The sequence below is a fragment of the Poecilia reticulata genome, chromosome 10 (assembly GCF_904066995.2).
Source record: "Poecilia reticulata chromosome 10, P_reticulata-male-v2, whole genome shotgun sequence".
NCBI classification, from domain to species: Eukaryota; Metazoa; Chordata; class Actinopteri; order Cyprinodontiformes; family Poeciliidae; genus Poecilia; species Poecilia reticulata.
In genome coordinates, this window is record NC_088839.1 from 7147383 (window position 1) to 7170549 (window position 23167).

General features: G+C 38.4%; 1 protein-coding gene across 7 annotated transcripts in view; it reads left to right on the forward strand.

Annotated features, from left to right (window-relative positions):
• Nucleotides 1–23167, forward strand: part of LOC103471072 (uncharacterized) — a 56993-nt gene that overhangs the window by 22133 nt on the left and 11693 nt on the right. For 3 of the 7 annotated variants that reach the window (XM_081612065.1, XM_081612061.1, XM_081612062.1), the window contains exons 2-7: nt 9374–9423; nt 12500–12582; nt 15680–15854; nt 17984–18110; nt 22464–22604; nt 22712–22768. In XM_081612065.1, the coding sequence (XP_081468191.1) occupies nt 9374–9423; nt 12500–12582; nt 15680–15854; nt 17984–18110; nt 22464–22604; nt 22712–22768 (633 nt within the window). Of the gene's footprint in view, nt 1–9373; nt 9424–12107; nt 12161–12499; nt 12583–15679; nt 15855–17983; nt 18111–22463; nt 22605–22711; nt 22769–23167 lie in introns of those variants that run through there. The other 4 variants (XM_081612063.1, XM_081612067.1, XM_081612066.1 and 1 more) reach the window with 3 other exon arrangements.

The following is a 23167-nucleotide window of genomic DNA, read 5'->3' on the forward strand; positions in this document are numbered from 1 at the left end:
CTGTGGACAAAGTTAAGCTAAAGTCAACGGGGACAGCAAAGTTCACAGTTCACTTCTAAATCCATCCCTCCTTTTCTGTCATTAACCTCAATTTCAACGTTTCTTTGCATGCCGTTGGTCCGTTTTTTGGAGTACTTTGTGTCTCCCTTGGATGGACGATCCATAAGTGACTGGATGCTGAATCGCTAAAACCTCTTTTGATTCCACGTTTTTGCACAGATTTCAACTTACAGGCATATAAAGACATGTTTACATGTGGAGTGTGCAGGTGTTAATGAGGTTTTTACAACCCGCTAATAAAAGAACCCCCCGCCCCTACCCACCCACTACTGCTCCGAATACCTCAGTGTGTTAATCCATACTTACGTAATGTGACTCGTGTACACACACACGCACCCACGCGCACGGGCACACACACACACGCACGCACACACACACACACACACACACACACACACACACACACACACAGGCAGTCTCCCGCATGCACATCCTCATGGATCTCCAAATAAAGCTAATGATGCACTTGGGAGGGTTCGTGCCGAGTCCAAACTAATGCTGCTGAAGGATTAGGATCTGAAACAAAACCAAGTTCATAAAAAGCTGCCAGGAAACCGTCGTGGAGAAAAATAAGCTGGGAAAGAAAAAGAAAAGACAAGCGTGTGACATTAGAGTTGATATAAAAGTAAACACTGTTTACAACAGAACAAATGTTTCTGTTCCCATAAGGCTGGTGTTGCGAGTTGGCCGTGGAGTTTGGGTTTGTTGGTAAATGGGTAAAATATGGGCTGAGAGAGTCGGGCGTAACGGCGCTTCCAATGTCCGTTACGCCCTTTTTTATGTGTCTGCTTGTGAAAGGCTGTTATTGCATATGCTGGGTTTAAAATTGGTCACAATGGTAGATGTTTTCATTCGTTTCATTAGCTTTAAAGTGCATGACATGAATGCATCTCTTCACTTATTGTTCCACAAGATTTTTTCAATAGGTTGCTGAAGTTTTGGCCCATTCCACCCGACCAGAACTGCTCTGAGTTGAAAGGTTTGTGCCTTTCAACTCTGCCCAGATTTAAATCCTATTAAAACTGAAATAGTGTCATACATGTCATTATGTGCAAACATCTTGTCAGGCCACCAAATATTCTTAAAACGGCAGTGATACATTTTTTCCTGCCACATTGTGTCATTTTATTGCACAATCAAGTCACTATGTTAGCTTAAGTTGTCATAAAAATGCTATGCATTTCAAATATGACTTTAAATTTGACTTCCTAATTTAATGACTTGAAATTAGGCCTCTGTCTCTTTAAGAAGCTCCTGCGCTTTCTGAAACTCCGCCTTCAGGAAGTCAACACATCATGACTCCTCTATGAACCCTTTAACAACGTTTTACCAGAAGTAGCCCTTATAATGAGTTCAGCTGATGCTCAGTTCCACCTGCTGTTTGCTAACTTGATTGATTGATTTATTGATTGATTGATTGATTGATTGATTGATTGATTGATTGCCCTCTTCTTCTCTGAGTGTCCTTTTAGCCCATACTGGTAAAGGACTCTTGACACTCTCTCACCTTTAGCAGTGACGCAGAAAGCACTATATGCAACGCACATAGGTGCTGTGCTTGAGTGGGCGCCACAACGTCGACATAAAAATTATTTCAAATCAGCACTTTTTGTATTTAACAGCTGTTTGTGTGTGCGTAAATGATGGGATTAATAACGGAGATATGACTATAACGCCTCTGCATACACATCAGAAAGCAGCCGTGACCTTCAGCCAACATCTTCATGGTATTTGTTGCTTTTGCGGTGGAGTTGATTGATACATTTTGCACCCACATTTGTGTGTGTGTGTGTGTGCGTGTGTGTGTGTGTCAGACCCGTCTCCTTCCTGATGGGTAACATCACTGGACATTCTTATGGTGTTTATGCTGGTTTATAATGGATTAAACAGATGAGGATGGCACATCAGGCATCTGGAGATTGTATCCAAGTATGGATTGGACCACAATTTTCTTCCCATCAGTGTTTGTCAAAGTGTCTTTTTCCATGTGGTTTGGGTTTACCGTGGTTGCTAATATTACTTTGTCACGCTCTGTGTCAACAGAAAACAATTTGCAAAATACCTTGGGACATACTAGCATATTGGCTAGTAGATTTAGCTTCGTAACAGAACGAAAAATTTACACATAAGGACAAAACTGACGGGAAAGAAGCAAAAACGTTTATAGTAGAGATGTGCTGATCAGGTTTTTTCCTGCCGATTCCGATCACCCATGAGGGCCGATCACCCATACCGATCACATAATTATTATTTTTTTAATCATAAACACTACCGGTTACATTATGTGGAAAAAGGAACCATGAATTCACCTTAATTTAGACAAAAACTTGTTTTTAATAACTTCTTCCAAGAACAAAATTAAACAGGCATTCTGCAAATTGTACTGCTATCAGTAATACTATCTTTAACAGACTGAAAACACATGAAGGCTCTGAAGAGGCTAAATAATGCAAAGAGTCAAAATAAAACCTCTCAACATTACCAAAAAATTCAAGTATAAAACTTAACATTCAAAGGCAAATGCAGGTCCATTACAATAAACAATCCTGAGTTACTGAATGAAAACTTCCTGTTAGCATGGCAGCTAGCTGATTCTGATTGGCTGTTTCTGACTGAGCAGAGTAATTATGTAGAAAAGGGAGGAGGCAGAGGAGATCGATTATTTTTTTAGAGATTATCTGTCTCATGTTAGGACATCGAAAGTTTTAATATGTATGTAAAATTGATTTTTTTAAGTTGTATGCTGCAGCTTTAAACAGAGGTTTGGTGTGAGAGTCACTACCAGGTGGAGCAGAAGCGGCGCTCCGTCTGGGAAATATTACTACCTGTATCGCGTAGCAGCGGTTCAACAGCGAGAGCAGAACCAGCGTCTTACATCGCAGCTCGAAGACTTAAATAATTTTGCGGGTTATTTGTTTAGCTTTCTGACCGTCATGCTAATCCGGGTGAGTGTTTGTAGCTGTTAGATATTTAAGATGTTTGGAGGACCAAATGTTTCACTGAATCTGAAGATCTGGTGGTGAGTGGATGTGGAGACCGGGTTCCTGAAACGGCCTCATGGTCTCCTCATGACACATTCAGGTCACTGGTGTTTACGGCCCAATGTGAACAAGCAGTCACTAGGATGCCACAGTTAAGCCCAAGACTTTTCACTCTCTTGGCAGATGTAGGTTGAACGTAATCTTTTAATTTTCAACATGTTTCTTCTGGCCGACGGTGCGTTCTGGAGTGGCCCAGTCAGAGTTCTGATTCTAGTTTCTGGAGGTAGTTAAATTTTTATCTCAGTATTTTAATGGCGAAGGACAAGTAGCGGTTTTCCAGTGTTCCAATTTGTATGCAACTCTTTTTGAATCAAGGATAAAGAAGGAATGAACCATCATGATTCCCATTTGAAACAGACCTAATCATAGATGCCCTGTCATGTTTTTTTCCCCCGAGCGAGTCAAGTTTATTGGTTCTGCTGCCTTGACTAATAATATCTGCGTCACATTTTAAAAAATTAAAGACAGTCAGCTTGTCATAAACTCACCATGTTACTGGGAACAACTTCCTCTGCTCAGCTTTGCCTCCTGACACTAGATTTGTGTCTCCGATTGAGAATAATAATAATAATAATAATAATAATAATAATAATAATAATAATAATAATAATAATATCCCTTATATCCTTCCAGGCTGGAGAGCTAAAAAAAAAAAACTCCCAAAAAACTCCTAACGTTTCAGATTAGGTTTCTAAAATAGAATCCACATGATGAAATGTGGCGATTTTTTTTTCCCCGCTAACTTTGCATGAAAAGAGTGAAAGTTGCTCCCGTCCGACGAGGAACGTACGACAGACAACAGCTTCTCCGTTCACCAAAGCTGTCGGGAAATTCAGCATTAACAGCTCTCACATGGCTCCACTTTCAGAACGAACAGCCACACAGCCAGAGGCTGTCTTCTGTTCACAGCTGACTGAAAATAGTCAGAGACTTTTAATACTGCTGTCTGAGATTTATCTGGTGCTTCACTGGGATTTTTGCCTTTTTCTCCATTTAAAGATTTCTGCTTTATTCAGTTACATTTGTTCTTTATGCAACTATCCATCTGCTGCTTTATCTTTTCTGTGCTCTTTAATTATTCTAGTGATTTAAATCAATTTATACCAATCGTGTTTACTGAACTCCATTTCTGGTACATTACCTCCAATTAATTCAGTTTTATCCTGCCGAAAAACACTTTGACAAACAGTTTCTTAAACAAAATCTAAATTCTCACATTTTGGTATGTTAAAGCCACAAATGTAGGTAGTCTACTCATAATCTGGTGCCTATATTTAGTATTACAATGAACCCAAAGTAGAAAGACTATCAGTTAATCCAATTTTCTGTTTGAAGATTTAATTTATGGAAAATCTGGATTTGTTTTTTCTCTCCTACCAATACACTCCTACCATAATATTTGTCAAGCACGTCAAATAATATCAAGTCTGGTGTACTAATGCTTCACTTCACAAGTACACCAGTAAGTTTTATTTTGTGTTGGTCCATTATTGCATAAAAAATCAACAAAATTCATTGAAGTTCAACATTGACAAAATGTAAACAAATGCAGTAATTAAAGGAATGACTAGTTCAACTGGCAGATTATTTAACTTATAACATTGAAAAATGTATTGTTTGTGAAATAACCTGCCAGTGAACCTTTTTCATCAATATTAAAGAATTATTGATTTAAAACAAGCTCCTATGTCTTGCGAAAAATTTACATATAAGAAGTTTTGTCTTATTTCAAGTGTGCTAAGATAAAACGGGTATAAACTAAACCAAAAACTCTTGGTAAGATTTTGTGTTTTTTGCAGTGTAAACAGAAACGGTGTGGCTGTAAGCAGGTTTATTCTCCTTGCTTAGAGAGTTGCTTTTATAATTGGAGATCAGAACCCTCCATCAGACGTTACGTCAGGTTTTTGCATATCTCTAGTGATTGCAGCAGACAGTCGGCACCGTAAAGCTGCGGTGCCGAGGGTTCAGTAACACTAGCTCCATTGAGGGATTAAGACTCAACAAGACTGGATTTACTTTACGTCATAAGTACAGAAATCCTGTGGACAAAGTTAAGCTAAAGTCAACGGGACAGCAAAGTTCACAGTTCACTTCTAAATCCATCCCTCCTTTCTGTCATTAACCTCAATTTCAACGTTTCTTTGCATGCCGTTGGTCCGTTTTTGGAGTACTTTTGTCTCCTTGGATGGACGATCCATAAGTGACTGGATGCTGAATCGCTAAAACCTCTTTTGATTCCACGTTTTTGCACAGATTTCAACTTACAGGCATATAAAGACATGTTACATGTGGAGTGTGCAGGTGTTAATGAGGTTTTTACAACCCGCTAATAAAAGACCCCCCCCCCTACCCACCCACTACTGCTCCGAATACCTCAGTGTGTTAATCCATACTTACGTAATGTGACTCGTGTACACACACACGCACCCACGCGCACAGGCACACACACACACACCCACACACACACACACACACACAGGCAGTCTCCCGCATGCACATCCTCATGGATCTCCAAATAAAGCTAATGATGCACTTGGGAGGGTTCGTGCCGAGTCCAAACTAATGCTGCTGAAGGATTAGGATCTGAAACAAAACCAAGTTCATAAAAAGCTGCCAGGAAACCGTCGTGGAGAAAAATAAGCTGGGAAAGAAAAAGAAAAGACAAGCGTGTGACATTAGAGTTGATATAAAAGTAAACACTGTTTACAACAGAACAAATGTTTCTGTTCCCATAAGGCTGGTGTTGCGAGTTGGCCGTGGAGTTTGGGTTTGTTGGTAAATGGGTAAAATATGGGCTGAGAGAGTCGGCGGCGCTTCCAATGTCCGTTACGCCCTTTTTTATGTGTCTGCTTGTGAAAGGCTGTTATTGCATATGCTGGGTTTAAAATTGGTCACAATGGTAGATGTTTTCATTCGTTTCATTAGCTTTAAAGTGCATGACATGAATGCATCTCTTCACTTATTGTTCCACAAGATTTTTTCAATAGGTTTAGAAGTTATATAGAAGTTTTGGCCCATTCAACCCGACCAGAACTGCTCTGAGTTGAAAGGTTTGTGCCTTTCAACTCTGCCCAGATTTAAATCCTATTAAAACTGAAATAGTGTCATACATGTCATTATGTGCAAAAATCTTGTCAGGCCACCAAATATTCTTAAAACGGCAGTGAACATTTTTTCTGCCACATTGTGTCATTTTATGCACAATCAAGTCACTATGTTAGCTTAAGTTGTCATAAAATGCTATGCATTCAAATATGACTTTAAATTTGACTTCCTAATTTAATGACTTGAAATTAGGCCTCTGTCTCTTTAAGAAGCTCCTGCGCTTTCTGAAACTCCGCCTTCAGGAAGTCAACACATCATGACTCCTCTATGAACCCTTTAACAATGTTTTACCAGAAGTAGCCCTTATAATGAGTTCAGCTGATGCTCAGTTCCACCTGCTGTTTGCTAACTTGATTGATTGATTGATTGATTGATTGATTGATTGATTGATTGATTGATTGATTGATTGATTGATTGATTGATTGATTGATTGATTGATTGATTGATTGATTGATTGCCCTCTTCTTCTCTGAGTGTCCTTTTAGCCCATACTGGTAAAGGACTCTTGACACTCTCTCACCTTTAGCAGTGACGCAGAAAGCACTATATGCAACGCACATAGGTGCTGTGCTTGAGTGGGCGCCACAACGTCGACATAAAAATTATTTCAAATCAGCACTTTTTGTATTTAACAGCTGTTTGTGTGTGCATAAATGATGGGATTAATAACGGAGATATGACTATAACGCCTCTGCATACACATCAGAAAGCACCCGTGACCTTCAGCCAACATCTTCATGGTATTTGTTGCTTTTGCGGTGGAGTTGATTGATACATTTTGCACCCACATTTGTGTGTGTGTGTGTGTGTGTCAGACCCGTCTCCTTCCTGATGGGTAACATCACTGGACATTCTTATGGTGTTTATGCTGGTTTATAATGGATTAAACAGATGAGGATGGCACATCAGGCATCTGGAGATTGTATCCAAGTATGGATTGGACCACAATTTTCTTCCCATCAGTGTTTGTCAAAGTGTCTCTTTCCATGTGGTTTGGGTTTACCGTGGTCGCTAATATTACTTTGTCAGGCTATGTGTCCACAGAAAACAATTTGCAAAATACCTTGGGACATACTAGCATATTGGCTAGCAGATTTAGCTTCGTAACAGAACGAAAAATTTACACATAAGGACAAAACTGACGGGAAAGAAGCAAAAACGTTTATAGTAGAGATGTGCTGATCAGGTTTTTTCCTGCCGATGCCGATCACCCATGAGGGCCGATCACCCATACAGATCACATAATTATTATTTTTTTAATCATAAACACTACCGGTTACATTATGTGGAAAAAGGAACCATGAATTCACCTTAATTTAGACAAAAACTTGTTTTTAATAACTTTTTCCAAGAACAAAACAAAACGGGCATTGTGCAAATTGTACTGCTATCAGTAATACTATCTTTAACAGACTGAAAACACATGAAGGCTCTGAAGAGGCTAAATAATGCAAAGAGTCCAAATAAAACTTCTCAACATTACCAAAAAATTCAAGTATAAAACTTAACATTCAAAGGCAAATACAGGATCCATTACAATAAACAATCCTGAGTTACTGAATGAAAACTTCCTGTTAGCATGGCAGCTAGCTGATTACTGCTAGTTCTGATTGGCTGTTTCTGACTGAGCAGAGTAATTATGTAGAAAGGGGAGGAGGCAGAGGAGATCGATTATTTTTTTAGAGATTATCTGTCTCATGTTAGGACATCGAAAGTTTTAATATGTATATAAAATTGATTTTTTTAAGTTGGATGCTGCAGCTTTAAACAGAGGTTTGGTGTGAGAGTCACTACCAGGTGGAGCAGAAGCGGCGCTCCGTCTGTGAAATATTACTACCTGTATCGCGTAGCAGAGGTTCAACAGCGAGAGCAGAACCAGCGTCTTACATCGCAGCTTGAAGACTTAAATAATTTTGCAGGTTATTTGTTTAGCTTTCTGACCGTCATGCTAATCCGGGTGAGTGTCTGTAGTGACGATGAGTGCGCAGGAGATGTGGACAACACTCCGATGATGCCGCCTTGCGCGTGTACCCTTGGACGGCCGGTTTATCCAAAATCTCTTATCACATTTGTTCTTTTGCTGTCCAGTTGACGCTGCATGCGCTGCTTTATCTGCTATCTGATCGTCTGTATGTCTTTTTTACTGCAGTGAGCCTCGATATAGCCAAACTCCGTCAAGTATGGCATTGTTTTTATGTCATATTAGATTCGTTGTGTTGATGCATTTTGACGTGCTTCACCCCACGTGCTTCAATTTTCCGCCGCAACACGCAAACGTCCCCATTCACTCAGTGCGTTATAGTTCCACATCGCTTAGAATTTGTTGCTGCGCGTTTGCGCAGAGTGAAGGAAAGAGGAGACCAGCTGCACAGGCAGGCTGCGAAATGAGATGCAGGTGATCGGTTTGTGTGATCGGCAACAAGAGACCGTGATCGGCGATCACCGATCATAGACTTTTTCACGGAAATCAGCCGATTATGATCGGTGGCCGATCGATCGGCACACCTCTAGTTTATAGCTTTAGTAATCTTATGGTTAAGGTGAAAAATAATGTTACATATGCGGTCCAGCTAGCTAATACAGAAACTTAGAAAAGTAGCTGTGTAAAACTAATATGTTAGTTTTTTGGTAAGTTTTTTATATTTGATATAACTATTTGAATTAATCAAAAAGGTCAGGTTAGATTTGGTTTTTATCCACATTTGTAATTGGTCAAATTACTAGATTAAACCCAGTTTTCAGTTTGCTGAGTTAGTAAACCCTGCACTAATACAATGAAGGAAAAAAAACTTTTCATAAATAAGAAAGGAAGCTAACAAGAGATTTCAATGAGCTTCTCTTAGCTTGTAAGTTTCACTGCTGGGCTCTGTTAGCAGGTCTGTGTTTACTGTAAGTCTGTTTTTCATTTAGCCTCTCTCTCTCTGTCCAAATATTCTTCTGTTTATCTAACAAACTCTTCTTTCCTTTCACACTGCTTTCCCACAACCCCTCTCTCTGACCCCAGTTGCTCTCTCTGTCTTGTGTTTGTCTCATTCCTCTTTTTTTTCCCCTCACTCTTTATAAACTAATTTTTCAAATCTGTAACTTTTGTTTCCCCCAAACGTTTCAAATCCATCGTTCTTTCTTTCTGTGTTCCTGTTCTCCCTCCTTCTTGTGTGTCCTCTCAGATGAAACGGAGGATGTCACCATTGGGAGCCAGCTTTGGAAGTGGGCACAGGTCAGTCACTTTGACCCTTGACCCCTAATCTTAAGTTGAACCCTCATCACCTCAAATTTCCCACACATTTCTCATTTGGACCAATGAAAGTAAAATTTCCCCTTTACTTTCATCTAACATGAATATTCTCAGTTCAGAAAATAATATGCTGAATGAAATAAAACAAATTTTTAAGTATAGGTTAAGGATATAGATCAGATTTTTAAAAATACGTTTTCCATTGATTATATACAGTCAGTGTCTTATCTATTAAGTTCCCACATTAGGGGCACAAACTAGAACAGAGACTGTTCCATATGAAACGACTGCAAAATAGAATATGTGAAACATATTGTCCTGGATTATTTTTCTGAATTGCTGTAGCATTGCTGGAAATATATAAAATGTGTCTTCAAGAATTGGTGCTAAACCTACCACACAGTTGGTACAAATGTAGTTTAGATGTAACATTCACCGTTTTAAAAGCTTTTAATGGTTTATACTTCAGGAAGAAAAATTAAAGCCATTTTAACATTCTCTTTAACTTATTTTTTTATATTAAAGAAGTAGAAGTTGAAGTTCAGAAAGTTAGCTAAAATTCAACTAGCATAGCAGACCGTGTCACAGGCTTTGCTAGCCCTTATTTAACGGCTTTTCAAAATGTAATTTTCTTCGTAGAACAACAAAAGTCATTAAAAGTCATTCAACTTATTTATTTATTTATTTATTTATTTTTAGATTTGTGGATAAGATAAATGGGTCTTTTCTTGTGTCATGCTAACAAAAGCTACAACAGCAACAAGCTAGTCAGATACATGTCCGTCGACTACGTTAGCAGACTTTAGTCGTATAAAAGAAATACAAGAATAATTTTCTGTTTTGTCCAGCCAAATAATAACCTCTCCTCTATGTGAAGTTACGTCGGTCAACCCAGAGGGCTGAATCACTCCACCACATCAGCTACAACTCATCACTCATGATTAGCTTGTTAGCTTGGTGAAAAGCTAACAAGCTTCTCACTAATTTATCAACAAGTTATCGATGAAATGTCTTTTTTTAGGATTTTTTTAGGATTAGGGGTAAAAATTACTTAATGAAACCAAAGTAAATTGGTACCAAGGCTTGATTTTGTTCATAAGGTAAATCTAACCTTAAAACTAGAACAAAAAAGTCAGAAGCAAAATAAGGCTGGGATTTTATCAACAAAACAGAGACTTGATCACAAATTTCTGCCTTCATTTAGCAAAATTAAAAATAAAAAACACTTTATTTTTACATTCAAATGACTATAAAAGGGAGAAACTGTCTGCAGACATTCGGATCAAGGCTTGTGTTATGGCTGAACTGTTGAGTGTTAACCTCCATAATCTAATTTCCTCTCATTTCTTATCTTTGCTCCTCATCCTTTTATATCACAGAGAACATGTGGCATGAATGTCCGTGTTTGTTTCTGTTCATGGTTCTGTATCTGTTTCCTTGAGACGTTATTAAGTCTCTCCAGTTGTGTGTTATTATGCGTGTGTGAGCTCATAGTGTGTCCCTGTGGCATCAGACAGGAAATGATCAAGCAGCTCACAGCAGCAGCAACAAGGGTATTTGGGATTATTTGACTCAGGTTCATGCCAATGCTACAACATGAGAATAATACTATTAGAGCCACTGAAATTCAAAACTAATTTCAATTTACTTTGTTGTTTTTGTTGTTTGTGAGTGACGAGGTGAAAGTAGAGATCGACGATGAATCTCCTGACTTTAAGATGCTGATTGTGTAGCTGATATGACTGTCTAATGGTATCACTGATGAAACACCCCCGCTTCCCCAGGCATGTCGGCTAGCCCGCTGGAATGTTCCTCCTGTTTCTATAACACACATCTTACAGTAAACACAGCTGACAAGAAGATTTCCAGAGATTCCGGTCCAGCTAAAAGCACCAAGAACCAAACACTCTCCTGTTTAAAGGGACTGCACGCTCATTCTTGTACTTTATTTTGATTTTAGCACAATAAAAGTAACATATATTTCTAAAGGTCTGCTTGGATCACTTGTGTCGAAGTATGTTAAGATTTTAAAAATGTACAACTTCAAAATCACTAAAACGGGTTACCATAGTGTTTCCTATGAAGTCCTTTTACAAGGAAAAAGTGCCGAAATGAACAGTTTTCTTCCACTGTATTGGGCATAAAATAAACTAGCAGTAACAATAAAAAAATCCAAGCTTATTAATTTGTCGTACCCGACTGTTTAAGCAAAATGTACATGTGCTAAAGTAAAAAATGTTTTTACTTTCTTGGACTTAACTGTATCCAGAATAATTTCACCAAATGAAACATTAGCTTCTTCCGTGAAGCTAATGCAGCTAATGAATTAGCTTCCTGCCAAAACTATACAGGAAGTGCTGTACAGTACAGTCAGCAATCGATTGGAAACTTAATGTGACTCATTTGAACTTTGTGTTAAAAAACACCCATAATTCAGTTTAAAACTTTTCTTAAAAGCTCACTTTTCAACTATCCCAACTTTAGCTTATCCACTTTCTTTAGCATCCCAAGGTCCGCGCTCTGTGCTGACTGCACTGACCAGGTGCATCTAAACAAAGCGATCTCCTGGTCGAGTTTGAGTTTGTGTTGGAGGTTGCTGGGCATCGGCTCTTTGGACGACGTAAACATTTTAGCGCGGAGAAACAGACCTCTGGAAGCGGAGCTGAGATTCCTCTGTCGGGATGTTTGGATTGTGGAGAAGAATCGGACGGGAGATCGGGTCGGGACGGTGATGTCGTATAAACGATCTGGTTTTAAACATCAGTGGAACTTGAAACATGACTTTTTAAAAAAATACAAATTGAAACTTTGCTGCCTGAAAAATGAACACAATATTACAGTGCGAATGACTGAGTATTTATTTCAGCTAAGAGGCCCTTCAGCTCTGCTGCTGCTGAACAAACTACAACGGCTTTAATTTTATGACTGCATCATCTTTCAACTAATGCATCCCATGTTTCCCTGCCTTACCGCGCTCTCCTTTCAGAAAGTCATCAGGGACTTCATGTAATTGCATTATAAGGTGATGCTCATTATTTCTGTCTCTGTGTCCCCTCAGCAGTGACAGCGCTGTCATGGCATCAGGATCTCCAGACGTGGCGACCAATCAGGAGCCGGCTGAGGTTCAGGAGGATTGCTCAGGTACGTATAGCCGAGAGTCTGTTTGACGTTTTAGTTTATTTTCAATAGAGCCTACAAATATGCAGAGGACCATGATTTTCCTTTTAACTTTAATTTTTTTCAACTTGAATTGAGGGTTTTCTAGGACAGCTACTTTGAAACTGATCTGAGTGTGCAGTGAGACTGGTGTGAGGGCATATATAAATCTAAGAAAACAAATTAGCGGTGTGTGCATTTAAAGCGCTCAACTCTGATAAACTATTTTTCTGTGCATGCGCTCAACTCTGGCTCTCCTTCTTCTTATGTATAGAAAACCAGGAGAGCCAAAAACATTTGACGTGTCTCTCGCATGCAAAGTACTATTTCATAGCATTTAGTTGTGAATTTAGTATTCACAACTAAATGCCAATCATAGACTTGTTTTTCATCTGATCTGAGTATTTGTTGGATGAAAAAGAAGCAATAAACTAAATATGATGATGTGTACTTAAAGTTTTATCACAGTATTTTGTTGCAGTATTGTGATAATGATAAAAGTAATTCACATAATTCCCCCCGATATTTATTGCTGGCAATAAAGACCATTAAATCGTTTTTAGGCAATTGTGTGCCACATCAATTATAGCCCCACAAACACAAATAATGCTGTTGAAAAAACATTCCCATTTCTGATACGCTTCTTTAGGACATGATTCACATAAAAAAGTGTTATTCTTTTCAAACGTACTGGTATTTATTTTGTTGAACAAACGGTGGAGGAAATAGTAAAACTATCAAACTCAACAACAGGAACAGTTGTGGGAGGCTCACGATCATTTGTCGTGACGATAAATCAAAATTCTTGGCACAATACGATAATTATCACAATAAATGCCCACCCCTACTACCAGCAAATAAAAATACAGCAACACATATGAGAAATTACAAAACAAATCGCTAAGATTAAAGACAAACAAGTTTTAATATTCAACTTTGCAGCCTAATAATATGTGGTTAAGCATGCAAATATGTTTACTTCTTGCATTTTAGGTGGTATTTCAACATTTCTTGAGCTACTCTGTAACATGTGAAGATATTTGATTTTTAGAGATGGACCCAAAGTAGCTCAACCCTTTATTTGTCAACTCATCCCCCAAACATTTAACGTTTGCTATGCCACTATTGTTCACTTTACCCTTGTTTTGATTTAAGAACTACTAAACTTTGACAAATTCATACTTTGTTGTCGTTGTTCTTCCATGTCTCTACCAACTGTAGGCCAATGGAGATGTTGGGACCACAAATTTAGCCATACGTTTTTTTTATTTTTTTATTTCTAACTTGTCGTGACCACAGTTATTACCAGAAAGGATAAGCCATTTGTCACGGAGTACAACAAAACAAAGTGCACACTGTAGATCCTCTCTCCTGCTTCAGTCCGCTGCGTGCTTTTCCCTCAAAGGTCACCACCTTCTCACTGAGTCGGAGTAGATCAGCTCCTTCGTTTCTGACCTTAGCGTCCATTGAATTCTCCGTGCTGCTATTCTGAGTCCTTCTATTGTTGTTTTAGAAGCTGAATGTTGGCAAATCAAGGTTTACCCAGCTTTACAGCAGCAAAGCTGCAGTGACCTTACACCAGCTTGCTGGCCTTTTTCCTGGTTTAATGCTACATTATGTGGAGAATGGCTCAGTAAATGACAAGGTTGGGTGGTGCTTCCCCCCCTGATATTTATTGCTGGCATGCAGAAAGGCTTCTTGTACTTCAGGTAGTAATAGAAGATATAACGTATAATTTGATTTAAATTTTAAAAAATCTGTTTGAATAGGAAATGATTATTTAGTACCAAAAGTGTTATTGCAGTTCAGAATTTGTTCATGGAAGGTTTCAAAAGAAAAATACATGTAGCGCAATGCCAAATGTTCCTGGATAAAATGAGAAAAGTTCACTTTTAAAATTCCATATTTGTGATTTAGCTCAGAAACAGAACAAAAATGATGGAACTTGTATAAAAATTACTAGTTTTTGAAGTGGCAAGGTGGGCATTTATCATATCGTTTATTATTTATCGCGATAAATTTTGATTCATCGATGAATTCCAGTTAATGATATTTTAAATCCCTCAAAACTATCTATATTGTAAATTATTTTTTTAATATTTTCTCCACCTTTTATCATACAGTTATTGCTATTTATAATATAAATGTAATATAATATATATGCTAAATACATTTGAAAATGTTTGTGTTTACTTTCAAGACACAATTCACAGTATGATTAGTGTCCTAAAGAATAATATTACAAATGGGAAAGTATTTGTGTTTGTGTAGCTATCATTACTGTGTCATGCATGTATGACACAGCCAAAAACGTTACCTAAAAATGAAGTTATAAATAGTTCTTATAGTCACTTTTATCATTTTACCACAAAATATCGTGATTAAAATTTAGTCCATAACACCCAAACCTAGTCCAAGCCAAAAGAGTTTTCAAAACGCCCTTCATTTATCTATTTTTTGGCATTCACAACTAAAATCTATGACTTCTGTCACTAAAGCATCAAATCAGAGCAGAAGCAACGACTTTTGGTATTTACCTCATTTTAGGAGCAGATGAAGGTTGGGTAATTATTTTTTCCACTATGCTCTTGAAAATAAAGTTTTTTATATAATTAGGCACTACTTTCTGTTTGTTTGTCACATAAAATCCCAATAAAATCAACTGACTTTTGTAGTTGTAGCCATGACAAAATGAGAAGATAAACAGTTTGTCATTAAATGGAAGCAGTTTGTATTCGCTGATTCCACGGCATCGCTATAGTATTAGTGTGTGTGATGGTCTGCAAGTATTAAAGTGTGTGTGTGTGTGTGTGTGTGTGTGTGTGTGTGTGTGTGTGTGTGTGTGTGTGTGTGTGTGTGTGTGTGTGTGTGTGTGTGTGTGTGTGTGTGTGTGTGTGTGTGCGTGTGCGCGTGTGTGTTTTTGTGTTGGTGTGTGGTTCCTCCTGAGCTTTCCACGGTCTGTAGTGGTCTAGATGCTCTAGCATCTGCAAGTCATTCCTCTGTAGCATTCCATCATGCGTCACTGTGCCATCTTTTCACAGTTAGTAGGAAAACCTACTTTTACTCTTCTTTTTCTTTTCAGGAAAGAAGAAATCAAAGTTCCAGACGTTCAAGAAATTGTTTGCTCGGAAGAAAAGGAAAGAGCCGCAGAGCGCAGGAGTGGAGGAGGGCCTGAAGGGGAGCCAGTCGAGTGACAACGTCAGCAAAACGTCAGAGAACAACACGCTGACCCGATCTGAGAAGGAGAAGGGTTCTGGGTACGATCACACACATTTACACACTGATACAGTTCTACTCACTAACTTTTAGCAACCACAGAGTCACGAGAAACATATTTGCCCCCTTAAGGATTTCTACTGGTTTTTCCTTTTTGACACACTTCAATGTTTTAGGTCATGAAATCAACATTGGGTTATGTGTAAATGCAAACCAAGTCATTTATTAGGGAAAAAACTGTCCAATTCAACCTTGCCAGGTATGATTTAAAGGAATTGCTCCCCCTAAACTCTTGGTGGCAACAACCGTCATCAGTTATTTGCGATATTTGGCAGAAAAGTTTAAGCCGTTATCCACATTGGCTTAAAGTTACAAACTGTTGACCAGAGACTCTCTTTTAGGTTTCTCTGATAGAGAGCACAGTTTATGGTTTCATCAAATGTCCCTGAGTGTCATAACAGCCCCAGATCATCACTCTACCACCACCATGTTGGACTGTGGGATCTAACAGGGCGAATACTTTCTATTATGTTGTCATTTTTAAACGATCAGTCCAAAGAATATTTTCCCAAACGTTTTCTGAATCAGAGGTGCTTTTGGAAAATGTTAATTTGGTCTTCTTTTAAGTCTTTTAGACGTTGTTCTAGAAGACCATATTTTATGGTCTTCTGGATCAGTTCCTAAGAACTCCTGTGGCTTTGGTGGGTTTAGCCACTGCTGGAAAAGTTCACTTCTGCCCCATGTTCCCTCTGTCTGTGGAGTCCCAAAGACATAGAAATGGCTTTGTAACACTTTGCAGACCGATAGATATCAGTAGCTGCATTGACCATATAATTGCGCAATTTGACGTTTTGACAATATATTTGCTTGGTGGAAACGCAGCAATTTTGAAAAAACCTCCTGGTTTTTTTTGCTTTCATAAAAAAGCTTTGGCATTAGCATGAGGTGTTTTTTATTTAGTTTTTTTCTCCTTTTTGCAAATTGTAAAATTGGTTTATTTTGCAAAACTGCAATTTAAACACTTTTTTTTCACATTATGCGAGTCACATGATCAACAACCAGACGTTGCCACTGGCACAAACCATGAAGCAAGAAGAGACAGGAAGTAGTTGGAGGATCATGGGAGCACATTCTTTATTGCATGAACAAACTTATTCATGTGAGATTTTAATCAAATTTCTTACGTAATGGCAACACCTTTAATTATGAAACTTTGTGTTGCTGACATAACAGAATATTGACAGTTTTGCACGCACCTAGTACTTTGTTTCCATTTTGTTCTTGAGTTAGTTTGGAGCGTGATGTGTGGTTTTATTAGACTTTTGCCTACTTCATGCTGCCAGAAGAGTACTGAAGAGTACTATTTGAGTGATTTATTTATTTTACATTTAAGTCTGGGAGTCTGGACTACTGAAACTGAGCCAAAAAAAGGTGGTTAAAACAGTTAAATCCTAATTTTTCAAGCGAGGCAGCAGTATTTTCATAGGAGCAAACTGATTCGGATTGCTTTTCCACATCCAAGTGTGATTAAAAAAAATAAAAAAGTCAAGACAAAGAGATCATTTTATTGGTTTCTGTTAATTAAAAAGGGGAACACGCTGCTATGGTTGAGGTCTTGGATATTTACTACTAAATCATTGTCAGTGTACCCTTGTGTCTGTTGTCTAAAAAAAAAAGACAACCTTCATTTCATAAGTTACAATCAGTTTGAAACAATATTGTTGATTTCCCTGTAGATTACTGAATATCCAAAATGATTTCTTACTGTTGTGTTTCTGCCCCACAGAGTTCTGCTGCCTGATTAGATTTATTTAAGCAAAATCACATGTGTAGAGTTGATTTAGGACAGACTGTGTTTTGAGGTTCATCTCCTCGGCGGAGGCTCGGCGCTTCCTGTTTTTGTCCACCAGGAGTGGAGCGTCTCTTCCTGACGACAGGTTCAGGATTTCTTTGTTTTCGCAAGCCGTGCCCACTTCCTGCCTCCGCCGGCCTTGTGTCTGTGTGGCAGGATGTGTCTTGTTAATTTTTTTTCCCCCAATGGTCATCATAAGAAGTAACAGAAAATCGTATTGTTATAATAGTGTTTACAGTTTTTATTTTATTTCTATAAACATTTATGGAAAAAAAAACAAAAAACATTTTTTTCTCTTCTTATCCGTTGTTCCTGAAGGTCTAGGATCAGTCTGGGCAACAAGGCCTTGTCACATGACTCTGTTTTCGTCTCCGACTCATCAGAAGCTAACGAGGGCCTCGGGGCGTCTCAGGACAGCATTCACGGGAAAGTTAAATCCCTGCAGGTAAATATCAACCGCTGAGTTTTACTCTTTGACCCCAGAAGTTAAAAACGTAATCAGGAGCCAGTTCATGTGGCGTGGCAAGATAAGGTTGCAATGTTTTGCAAATGTGTTCATTCTTTATTTTTTCACTTTCTTTTTCTAGAGGAATTCAATGTCAAAGACGAACTTGAAGTAGTGTATAATTATAACGTGAGATCTGCTTCAGAGCTTCTGCCTCACAGAGCAGCCCTCCCCCACTCAGCTCCTTCAGACTAGCCAGCTGCAATTGGCAAACACCTGGTGGAACTGAGCATCTGATGAGCTCATTATAGGAGCTACTTCTCAGTCAAACACTGGTAAAAATGTTGTGAAAGGGTTAATAGGGGAATAATGTGTGGGAATGATGACTTTCTGAAGGTGGAGTTTCAGAAAGAGCAGGAGCTTCTTAAAGAGACAGAGGCCCAATTTCAAGGCGTTAAATTACAAAGTCAAGTTTCTTTTAAGTCATATGCAGCAATTTTACAACAACCGAAAGTGACGTAGTTACTTGATTGTGCTATAAAATCTCCCTATGTGGTTGTAAAACACATAATGCTGACCCTTTAATGTCAGGTGACCTTTTGAAGAAAATAAAGCTGTATTTTTAAAATAAATATCTATTATAGGAATTTTTAATTGCCGTTTGTTTCATTTCAAGTTTGAGATTTCAAAACCGTATAAACTCTAGTATGAAAATCGTGCATTCCAGAGTTGCAGTTTACACGTATGCCCTACTTACTTGCTGATCAATATTACAACGAAATAATAGTTGAGGTTGTGGAGTAAGGAAGTGTGGAAAATGTTTAAGAAGCATTAATACTTTTACGTGGCACTCTGGACAATCCCGTTGAGATGTCAGATGTAATGGATGAGGATGATGTTCCTCTACCAAAAAGACTCAAGTGCTCTTTTTGATATCCAGCCAAAGTTATTATAGCAGAGGACAGAGTGTAAGAGACGGGAATAAGTCATCACAATTGACTCTAAACTCCAGTGAATAACTAGAATTCAGGTGTTTATGGCAGAAAAAGCAATCAAAGAAAAAGTAACTGGATGACAAAGAGGAGGAACTGAGATGAAGCACATAACCGTCTGTCACAACAGCGGTCTAAAAGGGGAAGACGTGACCTCCAGTGCAACCGCTTTACTAAGCAACAGAGCGCAGGAATTAAGCTGCTCCTTAAGGGGATTTGCTAAAGAGGAAAACTTTTCGCTGCAGTCGAAATAAAGAGGAAGTGTTTTGGGCCTATTTACGGACAAGGCGGTCTTTAGAGAAAAAAAAAGACAGACGATGCATCTGGAGCGCTCAGATTCAGATATGAAGCCGCTCCAAAGGGTTAGCAGCAGTGATACGTCTAGCAGATGGGAGTTCAGACACAGTCATTAGCATAAACTGAGTTTAGAGAGAAAAATGATCCGATGTAGATATTCCCAGCTTAATCCTCGCTCTCAGCAGGGGCTTCCTGTTTGATGAGCGGAATTAGGTCATTCCAGAGCTAAATATAAGCACGTCATGCAAAGATCAATATCTAATGAGACGCTACAGGATAAATAGCGCGGCGCTGCCAGGTAATCATATCACACAATCACCGACTATTACCGGTGTTCTGTAGTTTTACATTCAGCACATACACAAAACAAGATTAGCATCCGCCAAAAATGTTACCAAATGAATTGTTTTACATCTCTGTCAACTGAAATGTGGCAAATACATAAAACCAAAATATCACTTGATATTATTCAGCGTTGGCAAATTTGTTTAAACTCTTACCAGGAAACTTCAAAACCTGAGTGAAGTTGGCCCCCCCACCTTCTTCAAATCAGACAAAATTGGTGTCATACGTTTGTGCTACATTTGTGCTTGTTTGTGCAGCAAAAATTTTCATTTGTGCCGCTATCATTTTAAAGATATGAAGAAATGTTTCTAGAGGTCATCCAAGGTCAACCACCCCCCCACCTTCTTCAAATCAGACAAAATGGGTGTCAATCAACTCGGCTACGTTTGTGTTGGTTTTGCAGCAAAAAAATTTGTTTGTGCTGCTTTGGCTTTGAAGATATTAATGAAAGTGTAAAGGGCAAAAGGTCAACCAGCCCCTCAACTTTTATGAAATCCAATTTTCTTTATATCTTTAAAATGATAGCAGCACAAAAGAAAATTTTTGCTGCACAAACCAGCACAAACATAACACTAACGTTTGACACTAATTTTGTTTGATTTCATAAAAGTGGGGGGGCTGGTTGACCTTTTGACCTTTACACTTTCATTAATATCTTCAAAGCCAAAGCAGCACAAGCGAAAATCTTTTGCTGCACAAACCAGCACAAACGTAGCTGAGTTGATTGACACCCATTCGTCTGATTTGAAGAAGGTAGGGGGCTGGTTGACCTTGGATGACCTCTAGAAATATTTCTTTATATCTTTAAAATGATAGTGGCACAAACGAAAATTTTTGCTGCACAAACGTAGCACAAACGTTTGACACCAATTTTGTCTGATTTGAAGAAGGTGGGGGGGCCAACTTTACTCAGGTAACTTCAAAAGATGTATGCTAGCAAAGCTGCTAGCGTATGTCCGATGCTAATAGCGCGTTAGCATATATCCCTGGGAGCTTGGGATGCCTTTACTAAGAGGACACAGTGAAATATACAGCTCAGTCTTGACTAAGTGAAACGTTTTATGCTAATTTAGCCTTAATCCCAGATACAAACTTCTTTCTGCTACTTGGTAGAAGCATCTTTTAACAGAATTAGGTATGATGTTTTAGGCATCATTTCACAAGAGACTCAAATCAGTTTTCTGAAATTTTAGCCCATTTATATTAAAATGTGGTTCCAGCTGTTTCCAGTTTTTGATCTTTTTTCCTAGTATGTACAGCTACCACACGACAAAAACGTAAAAATATAAATGTTCAAAGCTGAATGTAGCAATGTATTTCAATGTAATAAGTCAAGTCAAACTCAACGTTCTGTTTCAAACAACTTTATCTTTCTGAACCAATATAGCTAGACGAAGCAATTCTTTCTGCTAATATTCAATATTCAAGCAGTACTGGATGAATATTGATTTCTGAACCTTTTTAATATCGATATCCATTTCTAATCCTTGAAGCAGGCCGTCCACTCGCTCAACAAAAGCTGTGTTTTCCAGTGTTTGCTTTGTGCCCAAGTAAATGAGTCCTTAAGAACCTGACAGAGGGCAGCATGGAGATAAGAAACCTGTTTGAGTTTCTGTGATACCGAGAGAACGTGCAAGAACTTTCACCCTCCGTTGCCAACGAACCCTCCGCAAAAGTCCAGCGTTGTTAATTATATTCCACACTGACTCAAAATATAACCTGTGTGTAATTATTAAACTGGAAGTGAAAACTTTGGGCATTCCTATCATCTCTAGAAAGCAAACAAACACATCTTCTATCAAATCTACACCTTGCAAATATTGTAGAATGGAAGGACATTTTTTTTTTTTATCAGATTAGAGTCTGAAAATAGGAACAGTAATTTGTATTCAGAAGCAACAGTTTGCAAAAGTCCCCATATTAGTTATTTGAGCCTCTCTGTGTGTAGTTTAAGTATAGATCCAGGTGTTGCGTGAATAAAAACCAACAAACTGGTTTAGATCAGAGGAAATCCTTCTAGAAATGGACCAGTCAAAGTCCAAATCTTAAATCTAAATTAGAATCTGAAGCAAGACTTGAAAGAGGGGGGAAATTAAAGTTTTTAGAAAATTGAGAAAAAGAAGTAACTCCCCAGAGGTTTGATTCAAAGAGATGAATAAAAAAGTGGACTAAACAAATTTTAAAAAAACGTGTGTGAGAGTTTTTTTTAAATTTGACTTACAAGCTGCCAAAATGTAAAAAAAAAAAAAAAAAAAAAGTAAGTTTTTCCAAGTGATTTGCAAGCTTCCTTCTCCTCCGTTGTTCATGATGGACGAGGATCACATCCAGAACTTAGTCTGTCTGCCGGGTTTCCCAACCGTGCAGCCAGAGTTTTACAGGGGAGCGGCAAAAGCAAACGAGTTGGATTAGCAGCGCTTTGCTAATGGTGTCATCTAGAAAATTTAATTGTGAAATATCGTTTCTGCTGCCTGACAATTGAGCTGATAGCGCTTCTTGACAGTCACAAAACCGGAACATGGCAACAGTCTTTTTAGAGTTGCTGCTAGCTGACTGCTACAGGAGGCCCACAGCAACGCCGTCCACAATGAGTTTTTGGAGATGCATGATGATATGAATTACAGCATTTAATTTTCCTTTGGGATAATAAAAGAAAGGTACTTTTAAACTTTGCAAAGAGAAATAAAATGTGTGATAGTTAGTGATGACGTTTGGTCTGCAGCTCCAGCTGAAGCAGGCCATCAGACTGGGCTCTCCTCCCTCCTTAATGTGTGTGAAGAAGACCGAAGACGCCGGAGCCACGTCTGAGGATGACGGCCTGCCCTGCAGCCCACCTGACTACACACCCCTTCATTCAGTCAAGGTAGTACACACACACACACACACACACACACACACACACACACTATTGCTATCTGTCTGGAGTTTTTTTGCTCTAATGTTTTTATTTTCTTTTTGTGCTTTTCTCAGAGTAAAGCTGAGAGGTCCAGCTCCAACAGCCTGCATGGAATAGACGGCGACGAGCAGGTAAAGAAACATGTTAATGTTTATTAGCAGAGATGGAAAAGTACACAAATTTAAGTAAAAGCGCAGTTAATTTGATGACATTTTACCCAAATACGAGTGAGTTTAAAAAAAGGAGAGGGGGCAGGGGGGGAAATTAAAGCCTTATTCGTGCCCAAGTATTTTCTTCTTTTTTCTTTTTTTTTTTTTTTTACAGGTCCTTTATTTTGTAATTTCAAATGTATTTATATAAAGCTAATATAAAAATACCACTGTGTATATTTGTGTATGCAGGAAACCTTTATAAGACATTTCAAATGTGTACAAAGTGTAGAGATGCCTCGTTTTTTTCCAGATGTGTAAAATGTTACTCAAGTAAAAGTAACAAATTCCTCATGGAAAATGTACTACAGGTGAAAGAAA